The sequence below is a fragment of the Juglans microcarpa x Juglans regia genome, chromosome 3D (genome assembly GCF_004785595.1).
Source record: "Juglans microcarpa x Juglans regia isolate MS1-56 chromosome 3D, Jm3101_v1.0, whole genome shotgun sequence".
Classification (NCBI taxonomy): domain Eukaryota; kingdom Viridiplantae; phylum Streptophyta; class Magnoliopsida; order Fagales; family Juglandaceae; genus Juglans; species Juglans microcarpa x Juglans regia.
In genome coordinates, this window is record NC_054598.1 from 4978308 (window position 1) to 5003267 (window position 24960).

The following is a 24960-nucleotide window of genomic DNA, read 5'->3' on the forward strand; positions in this document are numbered from 1 at the left end:
AGAGAAGTAGAGATGATGGGCTTCGAATGAACCAAGGGCCCGATCCATATCTTACTTATAGCATTTTATTTTTTTAAGTCTATAACTGAACCCTCTAAGGGTAATCTTGTCTTTACACATTACTAGTATAACTCGAGTAGCAACGGCCTAAGAAAGCATCCAGAACCTGTTATTCAATTTGTTAGTCTGCCCATCTAAGATGCATGTCATTATCAATAATGAGAAATGTTATTATAATTTATAAGGACTTTACAGTATACACCATTCACATGGATTAATTTGATTTGTAAAATGTAAAATTTAAAATGTCTTCTATTTTTAAATTATGTCATATGAATGATATACGGTATAAAAGCAGTTATTAATCATTAATATGTTTGGTATATAAATAAAACGTACAAATTTTATGTCAAGCAAGCCTAATGGTACGAAAAAATGGTCAACTCAAGTCAATATAATATGTCCTTATATCTGCATGCAGCGAGATGTAAAATCAATATTGCGGAGGAACAATCCACCATGAATTCGTTGGAACATGCACCTCCGGTATTAATTTAGAAGAGTAACAGCTGCAATCGTGAATATGTAAGTACCGCATAATCACTTTAAAAAAAATGAATAAATACGAAATTTATATGAAAAAAAAATTAATTTTTTAATAGTATATTTAATTATTTTTCAAAATAACTACACGGCACTTGCGTACTCTATGGTTGTATGTAAGTAAGTTTACTCATTAATTTAACTCTCGCGATTACAGAAGGCAAAAAGAAATTTCGTTCGTATAAATTAAAGCAAATGACTACGAATAATTCCAATTAAAATACGTGTGCATCTGGCTACGTTGGATGTGAAGCGCTAGCTTTCTATATATCCATTTTACGTAACCAATATGTTTACATCCCCACAGTTTTAACGCTTCTTCAAATTCCAGGACAACGTACTCAGACAAATACAACATAAATGATTAAGAAATTCTGGCAAAGCAAAACCTTACAGCACAAAGGCAGGTTTGGAAACCTCAGAAAGAAACTCATTCAGATACAAACTTCGCAAAAGAATCTGGCAGAAATTAGTGGTTTGATGACCCAACAGCTTAGCAAACAGATCACGAATGTGTAAAACTATATACCAACTGCAATTAAATCAAGAGAACAAGAAATAGAAGCCGCCTGTCCATCCAAGGAAAAAAAATATAAGACATTGGGTCCCGAATTCGCAACTCAAACTGTTTCAATTAACCTCCAGAGTGAGAGACTGGAGTAGTTTCGAAGTGACCGTCTTTGAACACATGAATGAACTGTTGTGGCAACGCATGCTCTCCCTGTAACAGAACACAGGATAAGCCATTCAAAGTTAATTCGAGGAACTCAAAACTACTTTTTACTTCCCTTTCAGTTTTATTGAGACACTTAAAGTAGCATAGATGCCTCCTTTTCACTAGATGGTGTATTGAAAAGATACAAGGTGCTAGCAGACTACACAGTAATTAGTAACATAGTTCAGATACATTTCTATTTATGTTTTTTTTGCAGGCTATATAATATTTAGGCAAATAAAGCAAACATAGATTGTGAAGGATGTGTAGTAACTACTAATTTTAGTGCATCATAGCCTAGACTGATGGATACCAAGTTAATTAGACCCGGTGCTTAAGAGCAGTGTTTTTTCTCTAATGCCAGTTGACACCATACAAATATATACCGACTCTAGCATCCTATTACCTAACCTACATTCCAGTAATCCACACCGGCACCAGGGGGAAGGATGAAAAACTAGTGATTTTTTTAACATAATCAAGTCACCATTATTACTCATACCTCCTCTGCCTAGCATTAGTTCACCATGTATGAAAAGTCCTTTAGCAGGACCATCTCAAGAAATTTACTCCTATTAATTAATCATTCTGCTAACTACTTCTCAACCCTTAAACACCACCAATTTGACAACTAAACTCCTTAACAACGAGCCTATATTGACCAACAACCAATGCACCAGTGTCATTTCCCAGCACACTTGTGAAAAAGATTGGACAGTCTTTGGCAGAATATGTCAGATTTCAGATTTATTACATCATTCTAACTTTTCAAAATGTGAATTTGTGAGGTCAGACCAATTGATTGTTGGCCTTTGCCTTCATATTCAAAAGTCATCAGTGAACAGATAATACAAAATAAAAAATTAAATTTCTAAAAACTAGTGTCAGCACTACTCCAGGAGGCATGCATGGAGCAACGCATGCTTAATGTTAAATTCTTTTTGATTCATATAGAAGAATGCTTAATGTGCAATTTCACCATTCAAATAATGAAACCATGAAAGCACAGATCAATGCCAATCCTCAGCAGTCCAACAAACAGACAAACATCCACTTTAAAAACCAAATATCAAATACACACCAGCAATAGGCCAGTTCTACCAAACTCAGTCAAAATGAGAGAATAACTGCAGAGTCAAAAGCGAATAAGATTATGGGCCTGTTTGGGGTTGGGGTAGGAGTCTTAAAAAGTGTTTAAATAGCCTTAAAAGCTCTTAAATTAGTTGTTTGGGTATTACATATTAAAGCATTTTTTAATCTCAAATAAGCTAAAAAGTAAGTTTGAGAAAAAACATCTCAAATAAGCTAAAATGATGTTTTTTCTCAAACGTGCTTTTCCGGATAATGCGGAACATAATTCGAATTTTAAAAAGACTGTCAATGGGCGAAAATACCTATACAACTTTCAGATAATTAGAACTTTCAATACTTATAAAAAAAAAAAAAAAAAAAAAAAAAAAAAGAAAAAAAAAAGATAATTAAAACTTTCAAAGATATGGTCATAATTTTTAAAAAATAATTTTTACCTCATAAAGCACTTTTTAAATTTATTTTCAAACAAATGTAACATGTTTGAAAGTGCTTTAAACATATGGTTACCATACAGTAAATAACTTTTTAATAGTAGAACTTATTACTTAAGCTATAAGCTATATTTCCCACCACAATCCCAAACATGCACTATGTCTTAGGCATGGTATTCAACTAATAGATCACGAACCATGAACACCACCCCCCTTCAAGAATAAAAAAAGTATATCTATAAGCACATTGATAAGAAGAGTGAAAAGGGAGAAGAACAACCAAGCATACATTTAAGAAGTCACACACAAGCACAAACTCACACACGAGAAAAGAAACAAGGAAACATACCCAATCACCATCAGGCTCAGCACCTGGTACCAATACATTTATCTCACTTGACTTTGCTGTTGTTATAGATGCCCCAAGAGATTCCTTGCTTAAATACAATTGGCAGCCTGCTGTATTGTCAACTGAAATTGTTGGAGCTGAACCCTGTAATAGCCACAAGTAGGTAAAAAAAATCAGACCACATTACAAGTTTATGAATAAGGTATTGAGATCATCCTCAATCAAATTCTATTTTCTATGCCTAATTAGCATGAAATCTGGGACAATAACATCATCGGATTTTTCAATGAGACATCATAGAATCCTTTGTTTATTTTGGGCGTTTTATGGGGTGGGGATAAGAATACCTGGCATTGCACCTCAACACCATTGCAATTTACAATCTCACAAGCAGCTACGACATCCTGCATTTTCAAGAAACTTAACAATTTAATCAATAAACCTGATACACATTGCTTCCGTTACCCAAAAAGCTGTTTTTTTTTTTTTAAAATATCGTACTAACCGCAAATACAACTCCCATCTTAGTGCACTTGTCAACTGTTATATTGTTGACTTTCCCTGAAAATTGCCCAAATTATAATAAGTTCCCTTGTGACTTTCTAAATAGGTAATAAAAGGCATAAACATATTTCACAAGCCTGTAAGTCATAAAACTACCTTGAATCTGCAAGACAGAATCTTTGCATCCATACACATATACAGATTGTTTTGCATCACAGTCATCAATAATCAACTGTTTTTTCCCAATTTGATTCTCAACAACCCACCTGCCAGGAGATGCAAAATTGGTGAAAACAGAGAAATCACAGACTGGCACCAATTCCTTATATAAAGTGAAACGCTATTCTGAGGATGGGAACACTCACTTACGACCCATTTGAAGCTCTAACTTTGGTGGACCAGCTTTAGAAAAAGTAGGCGAGCTTGTACGACCTTTCTCACTAGCACCAACAACACCAGTTCTATCAGATCGGTTCTTTGTCTTCATATCATTGGTGACCTTTCTCAGACCTAGGATATCAAGAATCTAAATCATAACTTCCTTGAGTGGAGAGAGAGAGAGGGCCAAGAGAGGGGTTAAAATACACACCCGAAGTCACAGGCTTCCCTGAGCTAATTTCTTGAAAAACAGCAGCCATTCCTTCTTTTGGGCGTGATGATGAAGCCTGAGAAGATTCTGAACTGAAGAGAGAAGCTGGTGGAGGAGGAGGGGCAGGGGCTGCTGCTGTAGGAGCTTTTGGTGGAGCAGCAACAGGTTTTCCAGTAGGACTCCAAACTGGGCCCAAAGGATAGTTACTCTTAACATAATCTCTCAAGCCAGGTAAATACAGTTCCTTAATGGCTTTGGCCCACTCAACGTGATTTGGGTCTTTGCTTCTGTACTCTACAAGAATCTGACTTTCACAATGAGAAGTGTCAGCACCTAGCCACTGGTAACTTTAGCTCATAAATCCATTACATAACTTGCAATTCGATACCACAGGGAAGAATGTGTGCGGTTGGTTCATATAATTTTGGACCACGATGCATTACCCACAGTGCAATGGAAGTATAAGACAAATGAATGAAATAAAAAAAATTTACATGTTATATTTCTGTTCTTAATTCCTTTCCTCTGTAATGAAACAGTATATATCACTCGACACAGCAAAGATAATGTAAGAAACTAAAGAAGGATGGACTAATAATTTTCCTTCTGAGCATTATTTTGCTTACATGGCAGTTTATTATCCGTCCCCATCTGTTTCTACTTGACGAATAACATAATTAAGTAGTTCATGGTGGCACAAATTACTGGCTTCCCAAAAACATTAGATTACCTTGTTGTTGTAAAATTCAGCCATTTGCCAACTTTCTTCCACATGTGCAATCGGCATGCTCATACCTTAAAAGAAATCAGAGAGAGAATCGATGAACATTTCCATGAAATGAAATCATCTGCTTCTGGAAAACAAAAATAATCAAAATTTTCCATTACCACACTCTTTGCCAGAATATGCAATCCATGCCAAAGCCGAAAGACTGTCGGCAGCAGACTTCAAGTGGTTGAAGAAATCGGATCGCCTTCCTTCGGTTAATGCATTTGCTTTCATGATCACTTCATTCAATGGATGGAGAAATTCAGCCAACCCCTTAAGATCAGGTTTCTACAAAACGAGATGAAATCCATAAAACCGTGGCTGTTAACTCGTCAGCTGTAACGCTGAGAGGATATGAAAACTATAGAGCCACCTATCATTTTCTCCACAATTGTGAGGAGATATTAGTCTGAAATCAACACGGGAATCAAGCACTCACATCACCATAAGATTTCTACTTGTGTTCCTAGAAGGAAATGACCATATATATATCAACTATCAAATTACTGAACAAGATGGTAATATTCCACCGTGACCAACCATTAATCTCAAAAATTGATTTAGCTTTTCTAGATTAATATAAAAAGAAATCGCTGTGACTTTGCTTATGCTAATGTGGTTATTCTCAATGGGGTTTCTGGCCAGGTCACTGGCGTTCTAAAACTGATCGTGGTTTCACCCTGGACTTGGAGCCAATCAACTAGATTCATCAATGGTTTTATGAACACTCAACGAACCAGATCCGAGTATGAAAGATCTATACAACTATTTGCTTTTTACTAACCCGCTTGGTTAGAATATCAGAACTGTAGCGATTATGCCATCAGAGAGCACGAAGCAAAATCAAGTTCACTCATCTTGACCATCTCATTCTCGAGTATCAAAGCCGAGTGATTGAGCCGGTAATTCCATCAATGCTATAGGCTGATAATGATACAATTTGCAAAATACTGCCATTTCGTATGTACAAATCACGCACACCCATCCAATTATTTTCAGCGCCAAAAGCAACTAATCCAGATTGAAAATTTTGCATAATTCGTAATTCGTGGAGCAATACAGCCTTAGAAATGCATCAATAAAATTTCTCATTTATTAACAAGATAACGGACCTGAGTTTGTTTGGCCTTGATGAGAAGCTCCCTCTGAACATTAAAAGCTTCTTGCAGTACCTTGGTGACCTCCAACACCTGTCCCCCAATCTTCTCAGCAGCGCTCGAAACCCTACCCAAATACTGCCCAATCAGATCATCGAAAGCCACAATCGACGGATCCAACGGCGTTTCTCCGCCAATTTCAGTTGCACCTCTCGAGGTGAACCCGGTCGATAGCGCCTCCAGCCGAGCCACCGCAGACTCCAGCCGAGCTATCAGTTTATCCTCCATCACTCTCCCTCTATCTCTATTTCTCCCTTAGATTTTCTGTTCTAAACACAGACACAGTCTGCGTGAGGTAGAGCAAATATGGTGCGTGTGGTGGCTGTCAATTATGCTCCTTCTATTTGTCCCCCCCTTTTTTTTTTTTTGATAACCCCTTTTTTTAATATATATAATATATATATGAGACGCCGAAAGGAGAGAGAGAAATTGATATGGCGGTAGCGATCTGAGACTTCGGCGCGGGGGTTTAGGTTTAAAGGGAGACAGATTTAAGGTAGTGCAGGAGACACGTGTCGGTACGAGAGGGAATCTGGGAGATTCGTGCGCTGTGGAGCACGTCTAACACAGAAAACGGGACGGGGTTAAAGAGCGTAAGGGTTCCAATGATTTGGCGTGGAACCTAAGCTACAACCGTTTGATTTCTTTTCTTTCTTTTCTTTTTTTTTCTTTTGGTTGTGAATAGTTTTTTTTTTTTTTTTTTTATATTGTGAATAGTTAAATAAAAAAATGGCAAATGCTACCTCTTTGTATCAAATAAATAAATAAAAAATCCCATCGAGTACAGTTCAATGTAAAAATTTACACCAATCAGCAAAACTTGGAATTAAGATGCACGAATTGAGTTTATTGATGATAATTAGTGAATGGGAGGGAGATTTAAGTTTCGTTTAGAAGTTAAACTCATCATTATAACTTTTTCACATCTCAATATAAAATATAATAAATAATTTAATTTTTTAAATTTTAAAATAATAATAATATTAAAAAATAATATTTTAATAATAATTTATTAACTAAATTCAATTCAACATCTAAATGCAACCTTACTATTTAGTTATGGTGTAAACTGTAAAGTAACAAAATTCCCACTTTCATCATAAAGCTTGTTGTGCCGATGGATTATGCTCATCATGATTGCGATCGATGCTCTTTTGATGCCAATTGCTATGAGATTGTCGGTCGGTCGGTCGGTCCTCGGGCGTGAGACTTTTTCAATAAAAATGAGGCATGAACAATAGCGTATATGTGATGGAGAGATCCAATTAACACCAAGCTGTAGTTCACTTTTTTAAGAAATGCTCATTTCCTACATCATATATCAACTATATCAATATGTGTATTTAAATAAAATGATAAAAATAACAAATAATATATTGTATATTGATATATGATGTAGAGAATAATAAATATAATTTTTTTACTCGTTTCAAAAAGTTGCTTATGGCAGCCTGAAAGTTTTGGGGCCCAAACGAATCTCCATGGGCCTGACTATAGAGTTCTAGGCGGGCTCGGGCTTAGACCCCAACCATTGAAGACCCAGTCCGATCAATCCCACGAATTTGGTCCGCAATCACTGCCAGAGAAGCAAAACATGTGGGCGAGGAGAAGCACGCATGGCAGTTACTACGGTTGCATAGAGGTGGTTGCTTCAGCAAGAGGAATGAGCTACTTCAACAAACACCGACGCAAGAATAGCCAGGACAACAACAATGGTCTTGAGTCATTTTAAGGTAGTCGGTGACTGTACACCAATTTTCAGAGCATTTTGTGTTCATGGAAAAAGCAGCTACAAAAAAAAAAAAAAAAAAAAACTGTAAAAAAAAAAACTAAAAGGAATATTGTGTTTACGTTGCTTTTAGATTTTAAAAACACGGGAAAATTAACCTTTGAAGTTTGGGCAGACAGGCTTGTACAATGTACATATTTACCAGTGTCAGTGTAAAATTTCTACCATTCATCACTTGGAGGTTACCAGATTGAGCATAACAGAAATTCGGGTAAAAATAGATATCTATGCACATCCAAGACTTATCTTCGCTGTGAATTACTGTAAAATTTATAGTACAAAATAATCGGATCTCGGGCTAACATGACCATATCTTATATAGACAACGATCACCACCCCCACCATCCTTGGAAGGATGTGCAGTTTCAGTAGACACATCTCTGCAAGGAGGGGAAGGAAGGGGGTCTTTTTTTCTTAGCTCCTGCAGAAGATGAAACAAATAACTAATTAAGGTGAGCTGAAAAGGAAAATAATTAGAGTGGATGTATAACTCACACACCTCAGAGACTAAAAGATGTGTAGTGTAGAAAATGATCATCTCCATCTTGATTTATCTATATCACCAACCCGCCATTCTTGTATGTATGCTCAGTTTTAGTGGACAAATCTGCACCGGATGGGATGGGGTCTTTCTCCCGTGCCGATCGAATTTCCTTCAAAACAAGAAACAAACCAACTAGAGTCGATGCAAAGAAATATTCTTATCAAATATACAGGTTGCACATGCACTTGTATACAGAACAAGTCACATATTTTTATTAGCATGCCTAGTGGCACATTACAAGCTATTGGTTAGTTTAGTAATAAGCCTTGGTATGCGCGCTGTCTCTACCCCAAGTGCTGTGGTCCTCTAATACATGCACACCAATTCTATACTACTACTGAAATAAAGGAATCAGCGTCATAACTACGATGGTCATTGCACTAGTGTGGTCTTGTCATCTTGCTCGTGAAAGTAACACAAATAGCTTAATAAAATGGATGAACGATGTCCATCATCAATTCAACATAAAATTGTAAAATTAGGTGAAGATTGTAGATCTAGCACAAGGCTTACCGAACGAAAAGGGAAGTCATCTGCCTCGAGCATATGAACAATTTGCCCCATCTTGGGACGCTTGTTGATATCCAAGTCTATACACCGGAGACAAACCAGCAATGCCCGCTTTAAACCTCTGGGAGGGGGCTGAACCTCAATCAAGGGGTCCACAAGCTCTTCTCCACGACGACTTGCTACCATCCCTTTAAACCAATCAACCAAGTTCATCTGAAACAAATTTAGTAGAAACATGGTCATGACTTTTGACTGATGAAAATGTTAGACAAGGTTGCTGTAAGGATATCTTGGTTCACCTCTCCAGCTGGTCTTGAATAATCAATCGGGCTTCTTCCTGTAATTATCTCCATGAGTAAAACCCCAAAGCTATACACATCACTCCCTCACTAAGCATACCCGTGCTTGCATACTCGGGAGATACGTATCTGCAGAAAAAGTATGGTAACTTAGCCAATATTACAGGGTAAAATCCGGAACTGGTTCACGTCAAAATTTGATTCAGGAAGTATGACAGAGAACAAACCCAAAGGTCCCCATTACACGAGTAGTCACATAGCTTGCCTCTGATCCCAAGAGCTTGGCCAGTCCAAAATCCGACACTTTGGGGTTCCATTTTCTATCTAGAAGAATGTTACTGGATTTTACATCGCGATGTACGACTTTGGGTTCTAATCCTTCGTGCAAATAGGATAGCCTGAACGGAAATAAGCACCATAAAAAAGTTGATCCGTCATGGAAGAAACGAAATTAGTGAATAACATTGAACTAATTTGGATAACAGAACAGAAGTAGCATGATAGCGCATTAAATTCCATATTCTGTAAAATAACTGTCTTTGGTACACTGTCCCGAGCATTGGTATAAGGCCAATTGAAAGCCCACAGCTTTTTATGTTCGCTTTTGACCAGTTATAAGGAAATTCAACAGGAGAGCGGAGTATATACCCTTTTGCTGTGCCAATGGCAATCCTCATTCGAATATCCCAGGTCAGTGGGCTAACTGAGCCAACATCACCATGCAACCACTGCTCCAAATTGCCATTATCAACGTACTCGTACACAAGCATCCTGAATGGCCATTAGAAGTTCCCACAGAAAATCTTAGAGGGAAAATAACGGACTTTCCATCTCTTTTTCTTTTCAAAATAAGAGGATAGGGTCAAGTGGGCACATGGAAAGTACCTTTGCGCACCTTCAGCACAATAGCCGATTAGACCCACCAAGTTCTTATGCCTTACTTTCCCTATGGCTTCAACTTCCACCTTGAACTCCTTCTCTGCCTGACCCCTAAAACACATAACTCAGTGTCAATGACAACAATCCATATTTAAAGAATTTTCCAGTGCTGAGAAAAAAAGAAATTCATCGCCGAAATATAGGAAACAACGCTCAGCTACATTCATAAATGAACCAGCTTGCACCTGGTTTACACCAAATCGTAAAATCCTTTGTCACCTGGAAGCAACTAAAGAATTCAACAAAGCCTTCATATCAGTGTACTGTTTCACATTCTCGATTTTCTTTCAATTAAGTGAACAATTCAAAATTTCAAAGTGCAAAATTCGCTCGACGGTATCATTTCTTAGCTGCATGTTAATTATTATGTAATACGTATCAAATAGAAAGGAAAGTTCATTCCTTACACGAGTATTAACAATGAAAATAATAGAACTTTAAGAAAGTGACATTTTTTTAATAAGAAAGTAGCAATTATTGATAGTAAAATATAGATGAGAAAGAACAAAGCGGATAAAGAAATAAAGAACAAAGTAACCATTTACTTTTCCTAGCACTCCGCAACGAAGACAGCCTAGTACCGACACAGAACAAAACAGTCCAGATCGGAGGTGAACTGGTCGTAATTCATTTCCACTTGTTCTTTGTGCAAGCAAAGAAATTTGACTTCGACAAACAAAAAAAATATACTTATTTTAACAAAATGGTAAAAAACAAGAACGAGACAAAACGTACAGCTGGAACAATACTAAAATTTGGATCTAAGAAAAATAAAATAAACATGGAAGTTAAAAACCACGTTTTAGTAAAAAATAATTGAGAACGGGAACTTTAGCGATATAACTTGGATCTAAAACGCATAATAGAGCAGGGAGATGTGAGATTTTTTTCATGGAAAATTGATACAGAGAAAAAGAAAATAACTTCAACTACGGAAACATTAACTAATTTCCTATGAAACCAATAGGGCCTAAAAATCTAAGATTATACATACTTGTTGTTAAGAAGGTTCTTCACGGCCACCACCGACCCGTCCTGCAAGATTCCTCTGTAAACAATACCATAACCTCCCTCTCCGATCACGTTCTCCACGGCGAATCCACGTGTAGCCATCTCCAGCTCCTTCAAGCTGTACCAGCGGCCCCACCCGATGTTCTCAGGATCCACCGAAACGTCACTCCGGCTTCCCCCGGACACCTCACTCTCTCCACTCCTTTTTCCTCCTTTAATCTCAACCTCAACCTCCGGCTCTTTCAAATCCGCATTACTAATTTTGACCTCCGCCTTCTCATAATTGACTTCGCGATTCAAGGACTTGATCTCCACGATCTCCTTGGAGACCAGCGGTATTAGCCCCGAGCTATGCTTCACACGCATTTTGCGCTTCCGATATTTTTTGTTCAGAGAAAAATAGATAAAGATCACTAGGAAAACTGCGATCGCACAAAGCAAGAGAATTCCGATCACGAAGTACAGTTTCAGGCCGAGAAATGAGGTCTTGGAGTTGAGCTTGTGGGGGAGAGAGTCATCGGAGGCTTGGACTTCACCGGAAACCGACATTGTACCCTGCGAGGTGAAGCGTGTGCGTGGGCCTTGAAACTTTTCTCTGGAACGTGGGAGAAAAACTGCGAGATAACAGAGAGACGTTGATGTTTAAGAATGTTTGGTAGAAGGGAAATCATTCGATTTCTTCAGTTCTAAAATACTAGGCTTTAAGCGTTGAAAGGTTTCGAAGAGAGGGGTTTAACGGATACAAACTCCTAAGTAAAAGGTAGGCAAAAGAGTGACGGGAGACGTCGTTATTTTTTGGGTTTGCTCTGTTTGTACATTTACGTAAATGCCAGTGTGCGGTGGGTGACAGATGATATGGCCGTTTGATACTAAATTGACCAAAATAACCTGGAAGAATCAAGATTAGTGGAAAGCCGGCAATGTTAACGGTTAATGTTACTCGGTAGTCAAGCTGTGCAGATTAAGTAAGGGATTAATGCTAATACAAGTTTGAAAGATGAGCTGCTCCATTCATTAACTGTGAAGATGTTTGTTTAACAAAATTATCTTATTATTTATTTATAGGCATTGAAAAGCAAATATATATATATATGGGACTAAATATTAATTAATTATATGTATTTGCTACATTAAAAATATATGGGACAAAATTATCTTATTATTTATTTATAGGTATTTATTTATCGCTAAAAATAAGGCCACGAATTCGAGAAGAAGTCGATTAGAAATTAGTATCTTTTGAATATCTAGACAATGGGATCTTGCCAAGCGTGAATAGGTAGCAACAGCTAACATCTCATTGTCATCAAGTTCCCTAATTTGCAAGACAAAAAAATTCTTTGAGCATTGGAACGAGACATGTTCGAGGTTTAAAATTCTAGGATTGGAGTCTTAACTACCACTTTTTTTTTCAAGGTTAAATTTGTTTTGGGGTTGGGAGGAGTCAATGAGCCATTACTTAGAACACAATCTATCCAATATAAATCACTTCATATTTGAAGGAATCCATCTGTCTTGACCAGGTTGCACGTGCATGGCTCCCTCACTCGTGTATTTAGGTACATCGACATTGCTTAAATAGCCATAAGAAAGTGGGTAATAAGAGAAAACGAGGGAGGTTGAGTCCAAATATTATATCAGGAAGAGCTAATGAAATAAAATGAATACAGAATCAGAACTCGAGTTGACGTATGCTATAATTCCAAAACCGAACTCATTTTTGAATTTGGGATATGTCTGTTTGGATATAAAAATACTCTCAATTTATATATCTTATCTTATCATTATAATTTTTTCAAATTTTCATATAATAATTTAACATTTTCTAATCACAAAATAATATTAATATTAAAAAATAATATTTTATTCAATTCATCTAAAATTATTTCATCTCATCTTATTACCGATCCAATGATCTCCAATCTACAAATAATCCCACCAAAAATAGAAAAATATTTGGCTTTAGCTGGCAGTATCACTCGAGGGCTAATAGTAATTTACATAAAAAAAAAAAAAAAAAGGAGGTGACGTGTTGTTGGAATGGGACAAGGAGTGGGGACATCGACATTTATGAAAAATTTGAAAGATTCGTGAGTCTGCGTTCACTGAAATTATTGAAACATTCTGAATCTTGATGGAGAAGGAGCCTCTTGACGTGGATGCCTTTGTTTTTTGAGTTGGAAAAAATACTAGCAATGATCCTGACTCGTCTTGGCAATAAATATTTCAATCCAATCAGATTTTTAGGTTACGTGTATACCCACCACCCGGGTTCTTTCTATTTTCCCTCCCGTAATAGACACGAGGAACAGGGACAGTGATTAACCCCAAAAAAATCTGGTACGATCGGAAGTTACGTTGATATTGCCAGACTGATAGGAGTGATGTGTTCTTGGCGTGAACCGCTGGGCATTGGTATCTGGGACCCCAAAACGGTGGATATTTGGGACCATGCTCTATTTTTTGGTGCCATCGTGCACTCATAGCTGCTTCGACGTGGGAGACATCTTGATGCCCACCAGTGCTATTTGCTTTTTGGTTCTTTTCTCATTTCCTTAATTTTCTAAATTCAAGGTTTTTGTCTGTCTAGCTCATCATTTTCGGTTTTTGATTGACCATTGTTCCGTATTAATTTGTTTGTTGGCAGACCCAGAACGTGGCTTCATCATTCCACGTTGATTTTCTTGGTTTATCAACTATAACTTTCTGGCTTGACACGATCGTTGCAAGTAGTTTTCAAGATTATTATTAGCATGCGAATGATCAAGAGGGGGTCATATTCCCCTAAATCATGCATTGTTGGTGGACATTCAAGTAAGCGAAGTTCGCTTTGTGCGAGATTTGCCATCTTTTTGGTTCCCATGGACGAGGATTGCGCCTTTCATTTGGATCAATTGCTGGCCATAGAGATAAACCGCATCTTTTAGCCATGATTATGCTTTAATAAATAGTTCAAGAAACACCTTTCCTTAATATTTATTGTGGTCAAATGTAGATATTATCAACATCAAAACACTTTGTCGAACTAAGATCGTGTTTCAATTTTTACATATATAAGTTGTTTGGTAATTTCATAATTTAAGACTTTCTATAATCTAAAAAGAGATAAACACAATTCGTGAATATCTCCTAATCAACACTATCTGACAATACATGTGGATAATATGATGAGGATAGAATCCGCATATTGTATGTATATTGTCTCCAAATTGTTGAATTTGTCTAACGTGTATGATCTAGACTTCGCCTACTAGTTTGACCAAAAAGGGGTAAAAAAAAAAATTCAACGTATACACGTGTAATAAACACTAGTTTTTATAAATTTGTTGGATTTGAATGTTGAAGTGAGTTGAATTGAAATGATAAAATATTGTTAGAATATTATTTTTTAATATTATTTTTATTTTGAGATTTTAAAAAGTTGAATTGTTTATTATATTTTGTGTTGAAATTTGAAAATGTTGTAATGATGAGTTGAGAGGAATTAAGCATCCAAACGAAGCCCTAGAGAAATGTTTTAGCCACAATAAAAAATCTACACAACCTCCTACTATTCACACAACCTTCACGCACCACATTTTTTTTTTAATTTTTTTTCATCAAATATTTAATATATGAATAATGAATAGAAGAATTGAATTAATCTAAAAAGAATAAACTCAAAAAAAATATTAAAAATTTTAAAAAATGTAATGTGTAAAGGTTGGAGAGGTTGTATAGCATTGCTCACGTTCTTACATTCTGTAAATAAACTATCTTTGTCAAACTCGGCACTGTATATATTTTATGCTATAGCCCAGGCCCACCTACAAGCATTATTAGACTCAAGTCGGGCCTGGATAGTCTGTATTATATTTAAAGAAATTTTATTTACAATTTTAAAGGGGAGTCTGTATGGGCAATCTAATTGATGAATGAGAGTAAAAGAAAAAAATTATCATTTTAAAAGAAATATTATTATAATTTAAATTTTTTTAAAATATAATTATATAAATTTACATTAATAATTCTCAAATGAAAACTGTATATAAACTAAATCATTTATTTATTATGGGTGCATGTTAGTGGTATGTATCATGGGTTCGCACACAATCACGTTTTCAAGAATTTTCAAACCTTTCTTTCAAGAAAATGTACAATAGATTGTATATTCTCGTGAATAATTAAATGGTAGGACTACAGTTACCTACCGAGAATTCCTTCCTTGATCAGTGCATTTTTTTTTTTATGTATTTTTTTAATCTCCTTCAATATTTAAAAAAAATTACAATATCATTAAAAATACTAATTTAATCATTAAATAAAAAATAATTTGTCAGGACCGATCCCCAAAGTCCTTTATCGAGATATATAACATTTTTCATAATTAAATAATTCCTATAATATTTACAAATCCATAATAAATAGTGGTACAGTTATTATCTTCTTACTTATTTATTATTTATAATTTGTTTGAACTTTTTATTATTTTATTATTTTATTTTAATTATTTTTTAACATCTTTAATCATTAAAAAAATTAAAAAAATATATAATTTTATTAATAATTATTTTCTTAATTCAAAAATTAAATAAAATAATAATAATAAATGAGCAGAGGATAGTAACCTATCTTTATCCAACCTATAATAGTGTTTTCAAAGGGTTGGTCCACGTGATGGGTGGGCTGCTGAGGGCGATATCGTGTCAAATCATCAATTTCGATAATCAATGAAGGATTATCTTAACGAACAACTGTCCAGTGTCTAGACTGATCCATGCATGTCTAAATCCATAAACCTTATCCATCTGGCTGCCCAAAAGTCATACATTTCTATCGTAACCAAAGTTTCGAAGCATCACCTTATCAAGATAAGATTTCGTAAAAAAGAAATAAAGGAAAATCTCTGTAGTTGTTCATATGTTACAAAATACAATTATTCTCAGAGAAATACTTTGGTCCCGAATTCGGGACCCAAAAAATGTCCCAAATTGGATTTTTTTTTTTTTTTTTATCGAATGATTAAAAAAATATTTTTTAATGATATTAAAAATTTTTTATTTTTTTTAAATATTTATGATGATTAAAAAAATACATGAAAAATAAAAAAAAATTATACTATTCAAAACACTTTTTAGATCCCGAATTGAGAACATGTAACAGTACACTTATTCTTATGTTATTTAAATAGTTTATTATTATTCATAAATAATTTATTACTATTTATTATTTTTCACAAATTATTTTAGATATTTTTACATTTAAATAGAACGTTGGTGGAGTTTACACAATGACAAATATTATAAAAAGTTATTTGCTTCTTTTACTTGCGTTTGTGGTACACGAAAACGTTAAAAACGTTAGCAAGATGATAGATTAAGATTATTAACCTAGACAATTCTGTTGTACATTCACTAGGGTCATAATAATACATTTAGAATAGTTTTTAATTTTCTTTTTATTTCATATCATAATAGAAAAGATTTTGTTACTTGTGTATAAAAGGAAACCTTCCCATGCAATACAATTAGAATGAAATTCATGAAAAGTGCCTCTGTCAACATGGTATCAGAACTGCTCGACTAACGGTCTCCTTGATCCATGGCCATGCACACAGATACCTCTCCTTCTCTTCCTCTTCCAAGTTCCTCTGTCATTTCCTCTTTCTCACATGTTGTCACTACCAAGTTATTTACAGATAATTTTCTCTTATGAAAGGTTCAAATTTTAGCATACCTTAGAGGACAAAATCTCTATGGATACATTGATGGCTCACTTCCATGCCCTCCCAAAACTCTATTCTCTTCTTCAGATAGTTCATCCAAGCCAAATTAAGATTTTCTCATCTGGACTCGCACTGACCAATGGATTCTTAGTGTTCTTTTTTTTATCTATGTCGAACCTTGTTAAATGTCTTATCTGCTATAATCGCTCGAGAGCTATAGTTATCCCTTACTTCTATGTTTGACTCACATTCCCAAGCTAAAGAGTTTCAGATTCATTTTCAGCTCACTAATCTTTCCAGCGGAGACCAGTCTATCTCCAATTACTTTGGAAAGGTTCGATCCTCAGCTTATACACTAGCTTCCACTGGAAATCCTCTTCCAGATAAAGAAATTGTTACTTATTAACCTAGACAATTTTGTTATACATACACTAGGGTCATAATAGTACATTTTAGAATAGTTTTTATTTTTCCTTTCATTTCATACCATAGTAGAAAAGATTTTGTTACTTGTGTATAAAAGGGAACCTTCCCATGCAATACAATTAGGATGAAATTCATGAAAAAGTGCCTCAGTCAACAAAGATCTCCATATATGTTAAACATTCGGACGAACAATCGAATATTTAAATGCATTACTATTAATAAATGAGGGTTTTAGACAATTTGGACCTATACATTCTATTTATCCTAAATATTTAAATTAGGACAATGTTAGGGTGCACACCAAATGTGCATCATAAATATGCAATAAATGAATTTTTTGTTTTTCTTTTCTTTTTTTAAGCATTTTTTAAACATTCTTAATCGTTAAGAAAAAATAAAATATAAATATAAAGTCACCTATAGTCACTTCATTAACCATTCAGAAAAATAAAAAAATATAAGTGGACATATTTAAAAGTCATACTATTATTTTCCCTTAAATTATGCACCCTTTTTTTCCCAATTTCCATGGATGCAACATTTCTTTCTCCCTTATTTCTCTTTTATGGCCCATACATGTTTTTTTTTTTTTTTTTTTTTTTATGGTTTCATCACTGATTTTTTTTTTTTTTTGTAATGCTCTTCTCTTTAGCTCTTAATGAGAGTAGTCTCTATCTAGGAAAAAGAAATGGAAAATAGAAAATGTTTGTTGTCATCCAAATGTGTCCTCCAAAAATACTCCATGGTGTATTTTTATAATGTTTGAAAAAGTTATCGCTAGTAAATTTTGTATTTTTTTCTAACATTAAAAAAATAAAAAATAAAATCAAAATATACTAAGAATATTTTTGGAGGATATAGTTAGAGCATCACCCTTTTCAAGATAAATTCTTAATACAGTCTCAAATAGTGGTCTGCAAGTGCAAGCCCCGGCGTGGATGAAATGGATCGTTTCATTTAAGCCAAACACTACATCATCTCGCTATGGCAAAAACAAAAATCGATTTCTTCCTCCCCTTTCCCCTTTCCCCTTCCTCCTGAGCAACTAAACCCCCCCCCCCCCCCCCCCTTCCTCTCGAGATTGACAATCAGACTTCTCTCTTGACTAAAACTCACCATTCCTCTTGAGGATGACACATTCGTACCCGCCAATGGTGATTGTTCCCTTCGTCTGTCTCCAATATTAAACCCCGTCTGAGCCCTAACCAAGTCCCCTTCATGCGCTGTCCCCTTCCTTTATGCTAAAGATCCACCTTTTATCCCTTTCTCTGTGTCGTGAATAAAATCTGTAAGAGGTCGTCCCCTTCCTTTCTATTTTTGACTTGTTGAATATCTGAATCTTTGCACAGTTGTTCTTTTACTTTTTATTGTTTATTTCATTGGCACCCATTCTTTTTGGTAGCCAAAAATTGCACTTTCACATTCCTTTTTCTATTGTTTATGATTTTGGAATATTGATGCTTGTTGGTTGGGAGGGATGCCTTGTGCGACTTGGTAGTCAATAAATTTGTTCTCACTGTTCTACTACCAGATGTGAGAAAAAAAAAATGAATGTTTGATTATCTCTCTGGCTCTCTTTTATAATAGCCATTAATTTGATTTTCTATTCTTAATCACATTGATTCTTGTCTCTTGTGAAGATTAGTGCTTATGATTTCAAGTTGGGACTTGATATAGCCATTAATTTCCTTTTCTATTCTTAATCGCATTGATTCTTGTCTCTTGTGAAGATTAGTGCTTATGATCTCAAGTTGGGACTTGATATAGCCATTAATTTGATTTTCTCTTCTTATTTTCGATTGATTCTTGTCTCTTGTATAAATTTGTGGGTTGATTTTCAAAGATTATTGCTTATGATTTCAAGTTGGGACTTGATATAGCCATTAATTTCATTTTCTATTTTTACTTTGAATTGATTCTGGTCTCTCTTGTATAAATCTGTTGGATGATAATTGAGGAAAGCAAGCATGTTTCCTTTTCGCTAGCAACCATAAAGCTACACTACCCTCACAAGGCATATATCTGAAGTAATGTTACAGTGCCAATAAATTTGGTTGACAAGTTTTTGCTGATTAACAAACTTCCTGCTATTGATCATATGCTTTATCTTAAATTCTTTTAGTTTTAATTAACTAGATACCTGAGTAGTATGCTGCATAGGGGTCTTTTACTTTTGCTACTTAAAGGATATATCTTTTACTTTTGCTATATAGGGGTCTTTTACTTTTGTTATTTTAGTTTTGAGGGTATACTAATCGTTTACTAATTACTTGTTTCAATGGTGTTTGTATTTAATAAAGTGTAATGTCTTCATCGCAATCACATTCATCATCTTCTTTAGTTGATCATTATTTGAAAAAAGCTCCAATATGTTTATGTGAGTCGATTACATTATCAAAGTCTCGAACACATCAAGAAATCCAAAAAGACCTTTTTTTACTTGTCCAAAGTATAATAAAAAGGTCATCACTAACAACTTTTGCTTGTATACATTTAGTCTCTTACACTGTTAAAGTAATCTAGTAATTTTTTACAGCTGATTTTTACAAGTTGTTTGTTGCAGGAAAAGCCATACTGCAACTACTTTATATGGGCAAATTTTGAGAAGGAATTGAAAGTCCAGTTGCTAGAGAAAGAGAACTCTAGCAAAGAGATGAAAAACTGGAAAAGAGAGAGATTAAAGTCCAAATGAGAGAGAAAGAACTCCAATATGCAAGGGAATAGATCTGTAAAAGAGATGAGGACATCCAAAAGAGAGTGTTGATTCTTCTTAATGAACAAGAAGAGCTTCAAAGTCAAGTTAAAGATATTAGTTATGTATGCATGCTACTCTGCGTGTAGTGAGGACTTTCAATTATAATATCATGTTGTTTGTTACGATCAAGATCAATAGAAGATTAAATTTGTGTTAGAGACTTTTTGTATGTTAGTGTTTCAGTGTAGCTAGACTACTGACTTTTTGTATGTTGTTAAGTTTGCTAGTGTTTCAGTGTAGCCAGACTGGTGACTTGTAAACATTCTGCATTAATATGCAGTCTTATCAAAGTTGTAATATGCATTGTAACCAGACTTGTGATCCCTTCAATATAATGTGTAAAACTGAAGTATATATCTAACACTTCCAATTACTAATAAATTTGTATTTTTCATTAAAAAGCACAAAATAAGTACATTGCTTGTATAGTTATACAATTGATCCATTTGTCTGAAAATAAATAGAGTGTCAAATACAAACAACGACCACACATAGCGACCACAAATAACCGCCTTCAATACTGCCAACTTCTGATTGTCAATTGTTAAAAGAGGTATGATGTTCAAGATCCACCTGTAACTGGGTAAAAAAAAAATACACTTAAAATTATAAATAAAAATTGTCATACTTAAGTAAAAAAATTCATATATATGAACTATTGCATACTTCTGTAAGGACACTTTGTTGTGTGTTAGGAAGTAAGACCTCATTTGTTGATTCTGCAGTGCCACTCATGTTCAAGATCTCATATGTTGTTTTTGCAGCGCCCTTGTGTTCAAGACCTCTTCTATTGTTGCTGCAGTGCCACTTGTGTTCAATACATCTTCCAAAAGTTTGGTTGCCAACATTTCAACCACACAAAAAAGAATTAAATATAATTGGAAAACAAACTAAAAAAATTGTATGAGAAATAATGAGAATACGTTTTTTCTTTTCCTCTTGGCACTGGTTTTGGACTGTTTATTTTTAGTTTGTGACTTCCTTTTAACCTTTTCTATTGTAGGTGCCATCCTCTTCGATGGGGCTTCACTTTACCCCCACAATGCGAGAACTTTACTCTTTTTTGAAACTTCTAACTTCAACTTTATTGACCAAAGTAGGGCTATAGAGAAACCGACGGCACCGGCCGCCACCGACGCGAACCGACCAGCTGCGTCAGGAACCAGTCGGAGTGCAGTAGAAATTTCAAGAAACTGATGTTCAGCTTTTCGGTCACAGTTTGAAGCTGGACCGGACCGCTGAACCGACCGATATAATAAAATCTTTTTTTTTAATATACCTTTATCGAAACGACGTCGTTCCACTTAAGTTTAAGTGGAACAACGTTGTTTTAGTTAATAAGTATTATAACAGATGCTAGAAACGACGCCGTTTGGCATTAAATCAAACGGCGTCGTTTTATTAAGGACGTAAAAAAAAATAATAAGTCTGAAACGACGCCGTTCTACTTATTATTCTTCTTCTTCCTAAATTTTCTCCTGCAACTCTCTCTCTCCTCTGTAACTCTCTCTCTCTCCTATGCATCTCTCTCTCTCTCATTATTCTCTTAGTAGAACCTCCAAGGACCGACGCCGACCGAGAACCGTCAGAGAACTGCCTCAATCGGTGTCCTCCTCCACATCGACCGGTTACGGTCGGCGCCTCTCCCATTTTTCCAGACGTTGGTCGGCGTCGGTTTTGCCCAAAAACCGCGCCGACGATGTCGGTTTTCACCCTTAGACCAAAGTACTAGTATTCTCTAGTGCAGTTTAGGCCTTAGTTTTTGTGTAAAGCAAATTCATTGCTTATAACTTCTGCACCATATCCATTAAATCATCTTCATCTTCTGTTATATTTGTGGTGACTTCATAGCATAGCTTAATCAAAGCAGAGCACCTACCGACAACTGATTTACCACTCAAATCATCATAACTACTTCGAATTAAAGCATACCTACGTTTAATGTTTTTCCTCCACCGGTCCATAATGTACTTCAAAGGCACCAATTGGACATCCTTCATTGAGAAAATAATAAGAATATGTGTACATAAAATGCCTCTCATCTCAAATAGTTCACATATGCACTTCGTCCCACACTCATTTTCATTGAAGTATGCCCGGTATATAACTCGTTTGATGCATTCTTCAACTTGCAACTGATCATTAACTTGATATATCGAAATTGCTCATTCTGTCTTGGTGAGAATACAATAAGAATAAATAATCCTCATTACTTCGGATCGTACTTCCTTAAACTTAGTATTAATGTATAATTCCTAAAATTGCTTCTCCACGGGTAAATTGGTTATACATGAAATTAAGCAGTTGAATGAGTGAAAGTCCGCTGCAATCTCATTCTCTACTTTCTTCTTCAATGCATTGTCAAAATGATCGACGAACTCTTTTAATGTCATCCCTGAATGCACAAAACCATAAAAAAAATACATTAATGAGAACCCAATGCTCTCTCTCACTATATAGACTGTGAAGTCATGCATTATCATGCAAATTATACGTACCAATAAACACCTCCCAACACTTCTCAAGCTCTTTAGAAGTTTGGTAATCATAAACATATTTATGCAATGCACTCTTTAAACCACAACTATATTGTGAATGAGAATCCAACTTCTATGATAGTTTTCGCATGATGTGCCATAAACAAAATCTGTCTAGTATTCGGGAAAACTATTGCTATCACATTTTTCATGGCCCTGTCCTGGTCAGAGATGATAACTTTTGGAGCTCTCACATCCGTACATTTTAACTAAGTCTCAAATAACCCAATAAATGTGTCAGTATCTTCGCTTGAAATCAGACCTGCTCCAAAAAGTATAGATTGTCCATGGTGGTTCACTCCTACAAAAGGGGCAAATGACATGCCATATCTATTTGTTAGATATGTTGTATCAAATGTCACAACATGCTCAAAATATCCATATGTTGCTCTGCTACGTGCATCGGCCTAGAAAACATTATTTAATCTACCATTGTCATCCAAATCCATCAAGGAATAAAACCCATCATTCTTATACTGCATTCTCTCAACGTATTGACAAAGTGCATCAGCACTTCCTTTACCAAGCCCAAGGTGTCAGGACTTGTCAATATAATTCCGTGCATCTTTCTCAACAAATGAAAGCTTATCAAATCCACATGCCTCGACAATCAATGCACTGAAGCTTTTAGCCATACTTATGCCTACTTTGTCATTGATATCTAACTGTCTTTTTATAGACTCATCAATCTATCGAATACATCTAAAGAATCTTATCTTTCATGGACTCAGCCCATGGTTGTGTGCATTTTCAACAATTATTATACGCAATACTCCATCAAGCAAAATAGCATTAATCTTTGCTTTACCATCTGTCTTCGTAGTCGGACGTGGTTTAGAAACATTCATAGTGTAGTTTTTTGCCTTACCACCACGAGCACAGCCAAGTGTTAAATAACTAACACTCTCATCCTCTTTTCTCTTATTTCTCTGGGTCATTACACCAAACTCAATCTATTTTCCATATTGCTTATAGAAGTCCAACAATTCTTTCTCAATTTTAAATGAAATCTCTAGCCTTGGCTCCATAACACCATCATCATCATTTCCATGACTGCTCGGTGCTACTTCCTCAACCAGTGCATTATCAGCTTCCTGCAATATACCATAACACAGATCAGGACAAGGAAGGTATAAACCTAATGCACTAATTTGTGGTATACTTGTTGTTGTTCAATGAACTCATCTCCCACATTTGAGCTATCTTGACAAGTATTGATTTTAGAATAAAACAACGATCGCCCAATAGACAATATGGGTTCTATCATCTCCTTAGGATTACTTAAGCATCCCAGATAGAGAATTGGAGGAGCAAAAGGATATGGAATTGGTGGTCTAAATGGTACTCTCGTTGGCTGCTGTAATTTACAATAAAAAGTCATAAATGTAGCATTCACAAAGTGGATTTAAGCATATGAACTTCCGAATCATAAAGTTTATCACCTCGTTTCTCCATGGATAAGGGTCAGCATTTGGATAAGGAGCAAATGTGGGAAAAATGTAGGTGGCATCATTCTATAGTAACCATGCATATAACTATATGCTGACCAATTTGGATAAAATGGTCTTGGTATTTTCTGAAATAATATTGAATAATGATTTATCATCAAATTATAAATTACGCCAATAACATGACTTTTGGATGGGAAAAGAATACCTGAATGAATGTAGTAGTGATGGTTGGCCTTATAGCACTGCTGGTAGGCCTTGTAGCACTGCTAGTAGGCCTTGTACTTTCTTCTCCTTTCTCCATTGATTTTTTCACCAAAAATGGACACACCACTATTTAATATTTAATAATATTTAATAAGCGATGATCCAATCTCAAAAAAATAAATAATTGTGGATTTCAATCTACTAGAACTCGTGTTCTAATTTCTGTGGCACTTTGCATGTAATGTACTATTTGTTTCCTTATGGACCCATATGAATGAAAAAATGGTTGTTCTGGTTTTATGAGAACATGAATGTACATGTATGTTTATTTGTCATCCTCATTTCTGACCAAAGTCGTAGATTCAAAAGTTTCAATGTGCATATCACTGACTATTACTCAAGAAGCATATAACACTGCACTACTATGCTAAATCAACCTATTTTTGTGAGAGGGGACTCACATTTATCATCTAATATTATCATTATATAAATAAATATTGACCCGAAAAATTTGGATCCACACACATTGAGGTGTTTATTAAACATTTAGCAAAGTTTAATATTAAGCACATATAAATTTCA

The 24960-nt window shown here is 35.2% G+C and overlaps 2 protein-coding genes across 2 annotated transcripts; both read right to left on the reverse strand.

Moving 5' to 3' along the window:
* Positions 1 to 946: 946 nt before the first annotated feature.
* Positions 947 to 6646, reverse strand: LOC121255695 (cyclase-associated protein 1-like). Its single transcript, XM_041156178.1, has 10 exons — positions 6165 to 6646; positions 5172 to 5340; positions 5014 to 5078; positions 4284 to 4587; positions 4060 to 4204; positions 3851 to 3960; positions 3696 to 3751; positions 3538 to 3594; positions 3191 to 3334; positions 947 to 1324 (listed from the first exon to the last, which is right to left on the reverse strand). Exons 1-10 carry the CDS (start codon positions 6435 to 6437, stop codon positions 1238 to 1240), a joined length of 1410 nt encoding a protein of 469 aa, XP_041012112.1. The 5' UTR covers positions 6438 to 6646; the 3' UTR covers positions 947 to 1237.
* Positions 6647 to 8471: 1825 nt separating this feature from the next.
* LOC121256254 (probable receptor-like serine/threonine-protein kinase At4g34500) lies at positions 8472 to 12063 on the reverse strand. Its single transcript, XM_041156979.1, is given in 8 exon segments — positions 8472 to 8651; positions 9056 to 9265; positions 9352 to 9437; positions 9440 to 9480; positions 9579 to 9749; positions 10000 to 10122; positions 10237 to 10341; positions 11285 to 12063. Coding segments are annotated over 8 exon segments (1401 nt in total). The 5' UTR covers positions 11851 to 12063; the 3' UTR covers positions 8472 to 8552.
* Between the last annotated feature and the right edge of the window lie 12897 nt (positions 12064 to 24960).

Bases quoted from the DNA above. Each gene is read 5' to 3' on its own strand.
- LOC121255695 (XM_041156178.1), bottom strand. From the start codon at position 6,437: ATGGAGGATAAACTGATAGCTCGGCTGGAGTCTGCGGTGGCTCGGCTG. The intron at 4,588-5,013 runs GTAATCTAATGT...TGTGAAAGTCAG, and splicing joins CTGAATTTTACAACAACAAG to ATTCTTGTAGAGTACAGAAG. The intron at 1,325-3,190 runs GTATGTTTCCTT...GTTCTGTTACAG, and splicing joins CTGAGCCTGATGGTGATTGG to GGAGAGCATGCGTTGCCACA.